Source organism: Xiphias gladius, chromosome 1, assembly GCF_016859285.1.
Source record: "Xiphias gladius isolate SHS-SW01 ecotype Sanya breed wild chromosome 1, ASM1685928v1, whole genome shotgun sequence".
Taxonomy (NCBI): Eukaryota; Metazoa; Chordata; class Actinopteri; order Istiophoriformes; family Xiphiidae; genus Xiphias; species Xiphias gladius.
Window position 1 is genome coordinate 19,129,711 of NC_053400.1, and position 12,168 is coordinate 19,141,878.

Consider the following 12,168-nt stretch of genomic DNA (forward strand, 5'->3'; position numbering starts at 1 on the left):
GAGGCAGACAGACATTATCAATCTCTCCTCTCCCTCAGTGGTTAATATGTTAAGGTGTGGGGGTAGACTCCATTCTGATCACAGCTGAAATTTGCATCTCTAAGTAAATACGTAAATAAATCAAGTGCAAGCAGTGAATGTGCTAATCAACCGGGACATGGCAGTGAGCTTGGTGCCGGGAAACTTTGCTCATGTAATATTCAGTGCTGGTGGGTTAAAGGGCAGCCCAGAGTTATTGGTTTCAGCCCGATTGCCCCCTTTAATCAATGTTGGCTGCATCCCTTTAATAAAATTATTAGCTCAGCAGTATCTTGCGCTATCATTTTATCTCTTCTGCGCTCTAAATTGCAGCCTGTGTTGGGCCTCTCAGATGCTCGGGGCATGGCCAGCTCCCGAAAGCTCAGCTCCCATTTATTATTTCAGAGGCGGAGGATGGCTGGAGTGTTTGAAACCAGGCTGAGCGTAGAGGTTATTGGATGCAAGATTTAAACACAGCTGCAGTGAAGTCCCAACCCAGCTTATGTATTTTGGGCTCATAGAAAATCTTTTAGAAAAAGCCTTTTACTGCTCTTGTTAGAGTTCATACTGATCTATTTCAATAAAGCACATCTATTATATTCTTCATATATGTACACAACTTGAACATGATAATGATACTGTTACGTATTGCTTTTTTAAGATGCAGTTTTCCTTTTTTTCAGTTATGTAAATGTACAATGTGCTGATGAGTGGCTTCTCAGTGTCTAATTATCTCACAAGGAATCTATTTGATCCATTAAGTTAGCCTATGTCTCCTTTTTTTTCTGACTGCAAGTTAATTAAAAACGGATGTAGGATTTGCAGAATATAAGATTAGGGGTGTTGTTTGGAAGGTGAAGATAAAAGATGGTACCTTCCTGATATGGCAGGAAGATGAATCATGGACAGCTTACTAGTGTTTGTCTCAGGTATTATGTTTAAGTACCTAATCTAGTGTAATGAGCATGGTGTCATTTTTCCAATTATATTTCGGACTTATGTCTCTCACCCAGTACACCATACATTTGATTTTCTTCTTTCAAAGTTCCTATACATATTTGCCCATTCAGATTTTCTGTGTCTGATCTTTTCTTAAAAGCTGTAATAATGGAAAATATAGACATTTATGTTTCCAACATTGGCATGGTAAATGAGGAGTCGTGTTTATTTATGTACAGTATATGCATGTATGTTTACATTAAACCTCCCAAATACAACAATAACCTCTTATCTCACCCTATTTGTGTCTCGGCAGGCCTGGATGCGATGAACGCCTCATGTAGGCATCAGCATGGACAGCTGTGAGTCTCCCGTGGTTTCTGGGACAGACGATGGGCTTGGCTCCTCTCAGCAGCAGCAACCACCACAGCCCTGGAACGATCACTCTAGCTCGCAGGTCCCTTGCACCAACCAGGCCCCTTCCCTGGACCCTCTGTCTCTTTCTGCTCCCTACCTTTCTCAACCCCAAAACCCCAGTGCACCTCATGACGGGGTGAGAGAACTACAGTCCAAACAGCAGCAGCCAAAACAGACATCACCCCAGGCACGCAGTGATAGCTCTGCCCCAGGCCAGCTGCATCCCAGAGGAGAGGGTTTTGAGGAAGAAGAGCAAGAGGGAGTGAGCTGTGGAGAAGAGGAAGAATCTGAGGACTTAGATGAAATGGAGATTGACAGCTGTTTCCCAAGTCTTCAGCCCTTTCCTGGGGTGCCAATGGCTTCAGGGGGAGGGGGCATGCCCACTCTTTTGCGACATCAGCCCACACGACAGCAGGGAGCACCTGAGAGTGGGAGTGAGGAAGGAGAGGAGGAAGAGGAAGAGGAGAGCAGTGATGTGGAGAACCTGGCTGGAGAGATAGTCTACCAGCCAGATGGCTCAGCCTACATCGTAGAGAGCCTCAGTCAGTTGATCCAAAGTGGTGGGGGCATGGTACCCAGCCTGCTTCCCACAAACTCTCTTACCACTGGGGGAAAACCGGGGGAACCTGCTGGGTCTTCATCCTCGGTCTACCCTCAGATCATCAACACGTTCCACATAGCCTCGTCCTTCGGGAAGTGGTTTGGCAATTCAGACCAAGGTTTCCCCAATACCTCAACTATGGCAGGCCTCAGCCCTGTCCTGCACAGTTTCCGTGTCTTCGACGTGCGGCACAAAAGCAACAAGGATTACCTGAACAGCGATGGGTCTGCCAAGAAGTCCTGTGTATCCAAAGATGTTCCCAACAACGTGGATTTCTCCAAATTCGATGGGCTAGCCCTATATGGCAAGGGTAAGCCCATTCTCATGTGTTTTCTCTGCAAGCTGTCCTTTGGCTATGCGCGTTCCTTTGCCACCCATGCCGTCCATGATCACCGCATGACACTATGTGAAGACGAGCGGCGGCTGCTAGGGGACAAGCATGCATCTGCCATCATCCAGGGCATTGGGAAGGACAAGGAGCCCCTCATCAGTTTCCTGGAACCAAAAAATAAGAGCACTCCTCTGCCACCTACCCTGCTTCCCATTAACTCTGGCCAGAGCTTCTATGGCACATTTAGTGGTGTCCATCTGGAACCAGGAAGCAGCAGTGGGGGCAGCGAGACCCTCCAGAACAAAGACTCTGACTCTGGCCTCCAGCAACAGCAACAAACACCGCTAAGCTCAGTCCTCTCTCTTGGAGGGCTGAGCATTCCCAAAGCATCCACTCTTACCTCATCCCCAGGCTCTGCCAAAGACTCCAGTGCCCTGCCCAAACAGGGAGGGAGAACAGAGGAGCCTGCTGGGAAAGAGATGGCATGCAAGGGAGAGGATGGGGACACTGAGGGACATGAAAGCAAGGCACACCTATCCAGCCAGATGGGGAGCTTGGAAGAAGAAGAACTGTTGTTAGGGGAGGAGGAAGATGAGGTAGAGGCAGAAAGCACTGCAGTGGGCTGTGGTGGTAACAGTAGCAGCGGCGGGGGTGAACATGGGGAACCAGCTGTCTCAAACCAAAGCATTTCCAAATCTCCTTTATTAATGCCTAGTAGCGCTCTCCAGCCTTCTGCCTGCATCTCTGCGGTCAGTTCCACACTCAAAGGCAAAGTCCCTGCTTCCACTTCCTCCTCCGTCAAGGAAGAGGGTTCAGCTGCAGACAGGGGGGGGAGGACCTCAGAGCTCCCTCTGAGCTTTAACTGCCAGGGACCCAATGTTCCCATGGCAATGGCGGCAGCTGCCGTCAGAAGGAGCGAGGATGAAACTGCTGGCACTTCCTCCTCACCTCTGTCCTCCAATGCTGCTGCTGACGAAAGTGCCAATCGAGATAGTGCCACAGCTCCAGAACCAAATGATTGCCCAGCAGAGGGAGAGGAGGAGAATGGAGCCCTTCTGCACCATCACCACATTCACCATCATCATCATCACCTCCACCCTTCATCTCATGGCCACTCGCACCCCCTCCCAGGGGGCTCCTGTGACATAACAGGGATGGGCGAGTGTTCACAGAACCATGGGCCTGGCGGCAACGGAGGAAGTGGGGTAGAATGCCCTAAATGTGACACTGTTCTGGGTTCCTCACGCTCCTTGGGTGGTCACATGACCATGATGCATTCACGCAACTCGTGCAAGACACTGAAGTGTCCCAAGTGCAACTGGCATTACAAGTACCAGCAGACGTTGGAGGCCCACATGAAAGAGAAGCACCCAGACTCTGGAGGCTCCTGTGTGTACTGCAGCAGTGGTCAGAGCCACCCTCGTCTGGCTCGTGGAGAAAGCTATACTTGTGGATACAAGCCCTTCCGGTGTGAGGTGTGTAGCAAAAAAATGTGTCAATGCTTGAATTTTTTTTTTTTCTTTTTTTTTTTTCTGGAGACTTGCAATCAAAGTTGTTTTTGTGTTTTTGATTTTTTGAGTCTTTTACGCTTATGTAAGATGTTAACTGATATTTAAAAGTAATATTTGTATCACTTTATTTCAGTTCAAGAGAAAATGTTCTATATTTTCTAGGTGTGTAACTACTCAACCACCACAAAGGGCAACCTAAGTATCCACATGCAGTCAGACAAGCACCTGAACAACATGCAGACACTGCAGAATGGAGGCTCTATTGGCTCTGCGCAGGAGCAGGTTTTCGGGCATACCCCAGGAGGAGTGGTGGCTGTCCCCTCAGTGACCCAGGCTAGTAGCCATCACCCACCCCACCACCATCCTACACAGTCCTCCACCCATATGGCCGGACCGTGTGGGGCCCCCTCTCCGACTAAGCCGAAGAGCAAACCTACTTGGCGGTGTGAGGTATGTGACTACGAGACCAATGTGGCACGGAACCTGCGTATCCACATGACCAGTGAGAAGCACATGCACAACATGATGCTACTCCAACAGAATGTGACTCAGATGCAGCACGGCCGTCTTGGCTTGGGAGCCATGCCTTCACCCTCAGAGGCTGAGCTCTACCAATATTACCTGACCCAGAACATGAGCCTTCCACCAGGCCTCAAGATAGACCCAGCTGGAGCTGAGGCCCAGTTCCTGATGGGGAGCTTTCACCTGGATCCTAACATGGCCGCCTTGGCCCCTGCACTTGGTGAGCCCCATTTTGCCTCTCTTGCTGTCAGAAATGCCCCTAATAGCCCACAAAATCACAAAGTACAGTTCAGAGCAATTTCTTTCATGTGGAATCAGTTCCAGTTTGACTTGATTTTAAGTCCTGATTCATCAATTTACACAAAACATTAATGTCATTCCTTTTTATTAAGTTGGCAGCACACAAAATGATAAGTACAAATATCCACATATTGCCCCTCTCCACTATTATGTATGCTAGATATATCGCCACTTTTTAGTTTTGTCAGCTGCCTTTCTTTCTTGTGCCCCTAGGTATGCCTGCACTAGTGAACTTGACATCATTATCTCATTTACAAGGAGAGTGTCACTGAAACATAAAGAGGGAGAGGTGAAAGAAAACTGATCCATTGGAGTCAAGTTTACAAGGGGGGCTTACCATAGACCCCTGATTTTCTTCCTGATAGTGTACATGATAGGAGTCTTCATGACAGTGGGCCTATGCTCAGCGCCTTAATCAGATATCCATAGTAAAACCTTCTAATGCACATGACATTCTACTGATCAATTTCATCTACGAATGTATAGCCATAAATGAGTCTAGTAGCATGCAGAAGCCCAAAGGTAATTTGTTTTTCATCTCATAGTCCTTAACAGGACATATAAGTGACATGGTATTGATTTAATTTTGAGTTCATTTTGAAGTTCATTTTGTGATACCCAATTTTGCTCCCAAAAGGTGAGTTAGGGGGCCAAACCTCTATGTTCTCTTCTCTCTGCAATCCCCCTCAGGCAGCTAGCCTCAGCCTTTATATGCCCTTATTCCCAAACTGCTGCTGAACTTCATCACTGGAGTTCTCCATTTTTTTTCCAACTTTGTAATTGCAGCTATAAATTTCTATCTTGGTCAAAGAGAGGAGGTTAGAGGGCTCAGCATGGGTAATTCAGCAGCATAGAAAAGTGTTTGGCGTGCCAGTTACAACCCCACAGTTTGTATAGACTTGTCTCAAACTGTCACCAGTTCAAAGACACAAACAAGAATTGATTGCTGTGACTAATTCTTTTTTCCCCTCTTCTGCCATCTGGTTTATTTTCCTGTGAGGTGAGTTGTAATAAGCATGTTACAAGGGAGGCAATGATTACACAGTCTGGACCAATAAACTACAGTAGTGTCATCCTCTGTCACACTTAAAGGAACTCTTAAAGTCATCATACACAAACACTCTGATATTAACTCTACACTATGATACATAAGGCTCAGTAAATCTCTTGAGAGAATCTGCCATCACAAGGAGATCTCAGGCCAAGGAGCTAAAGTAAGGTGCTCTTTCATGCTTTCACAATGGATTTTTGACTTTTGAGTGTATTTTCAAAGAGATAGATAGCAAATGTTGACCTCACATGATCTCAGCCTCCTGGTAATCCTCAGTCCCAAGACTCAGCTACTGTAGTGAGAAGAAGATATGAGATGGAGTGCAAGAGAGGAGGGAATGGGTTTTTTTTTTTTTTTTTTTGAGCTAGAATTTGTTGTCTGGTGTATTCTGTGACACTGCACAATAGATAAGTCAGGTAGCTATTCACAAACATTAAAACATTAGTTTTGGGAAGTGACTAAGCAAAAATGTTAATGTGTAAACATTCAGATTTTCTGTGTCCGAATTTTTTAAGATTCATCTAGCACTGGCAATATCTTTTTATAAATGTGGACATGGGTTGACGTATATACCCTCACAATATTATGGTTTCAATATAAAAGAAACCATATGGAAACAGATGCAGAGTCTCGGTCTAATGGTCCACAGCTAGAATTTAGTGAGGAAAGGTCTGTGGTAAATCACTGATTCTGCATAGTAATGGAGGATGAGGGCCAGGTAGAAATGAGAGATGTAAGGTGCAGGGAAGGACAGGAGTGGGATAGCGATTGAGCGAGTGTGTGCATCTGTGTCTGTGAGAGAGAGAGTCTAAGGAGCTATGACTGGGGAGTTGGGTCTGTGAGTGATTTCAGAGGGCTTCTCAAAGGTCTCCCTCTCCTGGCTATAAAAACTCAGGTAATGGAGAAAAGTCCAAGAGCAGCCTGCATACTGCAGCAATAAATAAAAAGGAGCTGCTGGAATTAATTTAGTGTAAAGCCAGGCGGGGTCAAGCCTGCATGCTCAGTCTGGGCAGCGAAAGATTAAAGATCAGCAAGCAAAGCTAAAAACTCCGGCTGCTCTTACCTCATTTTTTTAACATTCATTTTTTAAGTCAGCCTTTCCAGACTGTATAGACATCAGTTCTGTGGTTCGTGTCATAGGATATGTGCTTGCCGTGTTTTTTTCACATTCACCAGCATTTAGACTCACTACAGAGCAGAATTAATCTGGTAGGTGTCCATATTGATTTAGAGGCGATCTGGAGAGAAAGAAGCAGAAGAATCCAAGCAGAGAAGTGGAATTTTTTTTATTATTATTCAGTGAACAAGGGCGATGGATTTGATTTACAGTAATGTCTGCTTGGGAACTCCTTAGTTCTTCAGTAATGATAAAATAACTTGCTTTTTCTGTGGAGCTCATGGCCTCTGGAGTTGATTTACAGACAGGCCAGGAACGTGCACCAGCCCAAACAGGGAGACGTGTACATTCATCCGCTGGCAGTGTGAGGTTATGGAAAAGTCTAGGGTTTCTTCTTTCCCAGCTCAAAGCAAAGATAGCTATAGGTCCATAAATACACACATGCACATTATCCTCCATGTAATATCATACCAACAGACAGAGTATGCTTTTTTAAAGTTTAACAGCCTTACTTTACCCGAGATATTATAAGAGTGGCACAAAATGAATGAATTCCTTTGGAAAAATAACCTGCACTCACTAACTCAAAATAATAAAATCATGATGTGCATGTCCTGAAGTAAATTACTGAGAGGTAAAGTGTTCTTTGACAACTTAACTGTAATGTAGACTGTAAGCTTTGAATACGTCTAATGTAATGATAAAGGTATGTATGCAACCATCTGAATACCTTTCCTTACCCTTCTCCTCTTTCTTTTTGTCTATCTATGTGTTCCCCGCACGTTCTAGTAGGTGGGGAGATTCCTATGGATGTGCGGCTGGGCGGTGGGCAGTTGGTGTCCGAAGAACTGATGACCCTGGGAGAAAGTCTATCACAAACCAGCGATCCCTCCCTCAAGCTCTTTCAATGTGCTGTGTGCAACCGCTTCACAACTGACAACCTGGATGTGCTTGGCATGCATATGGGAGCTGAACGCAGCCTACCAGAGGAGGAATGGCGTGCTGTGGTGGGCGACTCTCACCAGTGCAAGTTGTGCCACTACACCACTCAGCTCAAGGCCAACTTCCAGCTGCACTGCAAGACAGACAAGCATGTGCAAAAGTACCAGCTTGTGGCTCACATTAAAGAGGGGGGCAAAGGCAATGAATGGCGCCTGAAGTGTGTGGCCATAGGCAACCCAGTGCACCTGAAGTGCAATGCCTGTGACTACTACACTAACAGCCTGGAGAAGCTGAGAATGCACACCGTCAATTCCCGCCATGAGGCTAGCCTCAAACTCTACAAGGTTAGTGGTCCTCAAGCTCCTTTATCACACCCACCACTCAACCTTAACCTGACCCCGTATCACAATTTTCTTATCGTTACTGAATATATAGGGGAAGAGCATGTACACAGGTAGGATGTCAGTAGCAGAGGCATTTATAACACAAAATTTGACTTTTTCACGTCACATAATAGCCAACCTGCATTATCTTACTGCTGTCTATATTATCACACTATTTGAGTTGTTATAATACGACCAGGAGAAGGTTTGTGTCATATTTGAGAGTATTTACGATCAAACTGAATAAAATATTTCCTTAATCCCCTCTGCTAACTTGATACTCCTCCAGAAAACACAGTGAATGCTCTAGTGCTGCCCACACCACTGTACTAGCTGCTCTACCTAGGCATGAATGATAGCTTTGCTGTGTAACTTTTGCCTTCCCAGTAGTCATATAGAAACAGGGCCACACTGCTGCTGTGAGAAGGACATGGCAGGTGAAGCTGGTTTGGAGGCTTAGTGGTGAATCACATGGAGACGAATGAAGAAGTGTGAGGAGACAGAGGTTTGGTGCTAATACTCCTTGGAGCGGGAAAGGCTGAATCGTTCTCGACAGCCGTATTGATTTTTGCTGGACTTGGAGCTTCACCTTCTCCTCTAATCATTCCATAATAGCCAATGGATGAACACTCTCAGAACAAATGGCCATAAATCTAACAGGTCTGATTCCACTTAGGTACCTATCCTGTGTGTCTGCTGCTTCAGCCAATCTGCTCTTAACCCAAAATGGCATAGCTGCACATGCACGGACACATACATACAACACACACAACAAAACACATACAGACACTGATAGCACATACTCCCTGTAAGCCTGCACTACATACAGAATCTAAAATATAACACTGCAATGTGCACTGTCTCCTAGTAGATGTTACCTTTATTTATAAGTCCACTCCATTAGAGTCTTTTACTCTTAAAAACTAAAAAGGAAAAAAAAATTTGAACAATTCTATTGCTTGACACTTTTGTATTGGAGTCTTAGTATGTTATAGTATGACTTCTTTTGGAAAAGATTTACTAAAGGGCATGTGAAAAATGTGCTGTTTTAAGCATGGCATTTTTCATCACATTAAAAAACTAAGGTGAAGTAGTCCCTCTAAAAAAGACTGTCTAATGAAAATATACCGGCATTATTAATTGTTCCTTAGATCTCTTGGCATGGCAGACATTTTTCCCGTCCACAATGCATTTGTACTGAAATAACAGTAAAAGAGAGAAATCAATTTTCAGTGTTTTGTTAAAGGAGAAGGTGTGATGCAGGGCTCCTAGAGCAGCCGTTAAAGAGGGTCAGGGGACACAGGAGGTGTTGAGGGTAGAATATGTAGTTTGGCTTGACAGTCTGTGGTTTTCACTTGGACAATATGGAGGACCACCAAAGATTTTTATTTATTTATAGACACAAAAAAATTCTAATATGCAACATAACCTGTGAATGTGTTATGAGACAGCAAAAAGCATAGCAAGATATCCTTGTGTTTTCCAAGCCCATGGTCATCCTCTCCTGGCCTTAGCTGCCCACATTCCAATGACAGTCTCACATTAGACCAAAAATAGACAGGCACTGGCATACTCTCTCTCTTCCTCACACCTTTGAAGGGAGAGAATTGTTTTGTCTGACAAGATAGAGTAGAGTTTATACTGCATTATCTTTGTGCTTTCCACTTTGCAGTGAGCCCAAAACGCAAAAGAGAAACATATAATTTTTTCTCCTCTGTCCCTTTTCCTCTCAAATTTTTAAGAAAGACGAGACATATGTCATACTGCTGCCCAGGCTGTGGGGGATTAAATATGTACAACACATCCAGGCATGATCATTTTTTATGACTTAAGCCTCTTAAGATGGCTCCATATTTCTTAAAACCAATTGATCTTCCGAGTAAGAGTGTGTGTGCATTTGCCCAGAAATTACCTGCACTCTCCACCCAAGAACACTGTGGTCCTCATAAACTCTCCTCATCCCAGACAATACTCAAAAACAGAGATGTTTGTGAGTCGACAAGAATAATTACAATATTTTATGACTCAAAAATTTGATTAGTGGACAACAAGTATATGGTTGTGAGGCCTCTTGGCAGCACTGGCTCCCCACTTGACAATGTCACAGTCTTCGTACTGCGCTGGATTTACTGTCCTGGTAGAGATACTGACAGGCAGAAACCCACAGTGGCCCACAAGCCTGTAAACCCAACTTAGTATATTATGCAAGGACGAAAAAGGAAAATCACCATTCATTTATTCCTCCCCAAAGAAATCTGATGCAAATAGCACCATTTTTAACCTTTTTAGGGAGAAAATAAATCATCAAGTCAGCATAAACAGGCTGTAAGATGTGGGAGATGCTTGGGACACTTCACCCAAATCAAACTGGTTTGCATTAAACAGGCCCTTTGTGTGCACAGCTCCATATAAATTGGAGCCTGTAATTACTGGAATTAAAAAGGAAGGTTTAAACTGAGGGCTAAGCTGGATGGGATAATTTGAGACTCTGTGGTATGCGGCCCATATTAGGGCTTTCTAAAAATATCACCCCCACCGCCCCATGTATTGGAATGTTCCAAAAGACCACAGAAAGATCCAGCAAGTCATCCTAACCGCATGGACCACCACACAGTGGGGGGTGATGCTGTCTTCCCCTGTGCTCAGTTGAGAGTTATCCATTCTAAGCACTGTGTGTTCTGCCAACACACCCCTGCAATATGAAGCTAACTTTCACCTTCTCTTTTTCCCATGGACCATAAGATTTTTAGCTGTTTTGACGATAGCATGATGGTCACCCATCCTTTCCTACATTGGTCACTTCTCAGCACAAACAGGTGGGTTTTGTTGCAGTGCAGGTAACCCGAACCTCTGTTTGTTTATTTTATGTTTTTTGAATGTGTGGCTTTCCCCTGAGACTCTCTTCAGCTTGAACAAACCCAGCGTCAATTCTCATTTTACAGATATCCACATACATAATATAAATATGATAGCCCTTATACCACCTACAGTAGGCCTCAGGGCTTGACTATGTGCTAGTGTGGAGGTGAGATGAGTGGAACTAATCCAGCTCTCAGGCCTTGGCTGCTCTGGCTAGACGGAATGGGTGGGGCCTAAGCAGGCCCAGCCACAGGCCTCAGCTTCCAGTCAAGGGTTGGGGGAAAGGGGAGGAGCATGGGGGGGTTAGCTGGCTACCTTCCTTGTCTCGGGGGCCGGTGCGATTGGCGGTAATTGAGATTGATTGGATGTTATTTTTCCTCTTGCAAATGTAGTCCATTAGCTTGGCACATGCATAATCAGTTTAGAGCGCAGTTAGCCGAATGTAATCATGTTCCTCGGTGTCTGCTAGCACAAAATCCACTCCAGATGCCGCTTGGCCATGGAAAGAAAGGGAGAAAGTGCCGTCACTATCAGATGGGGAATCTTTAACCAAGAAAGTCCTGTCACCCCTCCCTCTGTCCTGGTCCCGCTCTATTGAGTACACACATAGCTGTACAAACTTTTCACCTATCGCTCTCTCTCTGCCTTACATACACAGTCACATCCACTGTCTGTTCAAAACTGCTGTTCCCATAGGTTTAGATCGTATGCTCTGCACTTTTAACTGCACTAACACAGTGTTAAGTGGAGCCCATTAACAAACACAATACATCTGTATCTTGGATTGAGTTAGTGCTCTTATTTTACCCTTCAGTGCAATCCAAAAGAATCAGTGAAGACTGAGGAAAAAATGTCTACACTATGCAGAGAGCAAATAATCACAATGAAACATAATAGAGGAATAGAGGCTGTAATGTAAATGAAGGGATTAGTGGTTACATGAAAAGGCATTAAGGTGTTTCATTAATGATCCTACTCAGCAGAAGCACTGGCTTTTCAGACTCAGGAATGCAAGCCGTGATGACCTCTTCCCATTAATGATCATAACTACCAGGATTGACTCCAATCCTCTTGGACTCTACAATGGTAAGTAGTTGGGGTACAACCACAAATAGATTATGCTTGTATTCCAGCTCAAGAAAAATGTTGCAGTTTTGCAGTCAAATAAAGCTAAAGC

General features: G+C 44.7%; 1 protein-coding gene across 2 annotated transcripts in view; it reads left to right on the top strand.

Moving 5' to 3' along the window:
• Positions 1-12,168, top strand: part of zfhx3 (zinc finger homeobox 3) — a 139,319-nt gene that overhangs the window by 45,062 nt on the left and 82,089 nt on the right. The window contains exons 2-4 of one of the 2 annotated variants that reach the window (XM_040123611.1): positions 1,274-3,781; positions 3,980-4,559; positions 7,597-8,093. In XM_040123611.1, the coding sequence (XP_039979545.1) occupies positions 1,310-3,781; positions 3,980-4,559; positions 7,597-8,093 (3,549 nt within the window). In that variant the 5' untranslated portion in view covers positions 1,274-1,309. The remainder of the gene's footprint in view (positions 1-1,273; positions 3,782-3,979; positions 4,560-7,596; positions 8,094-12,168) is intronic. The other variant, XM_040123618.1, reaches the window with a different exon arrangement.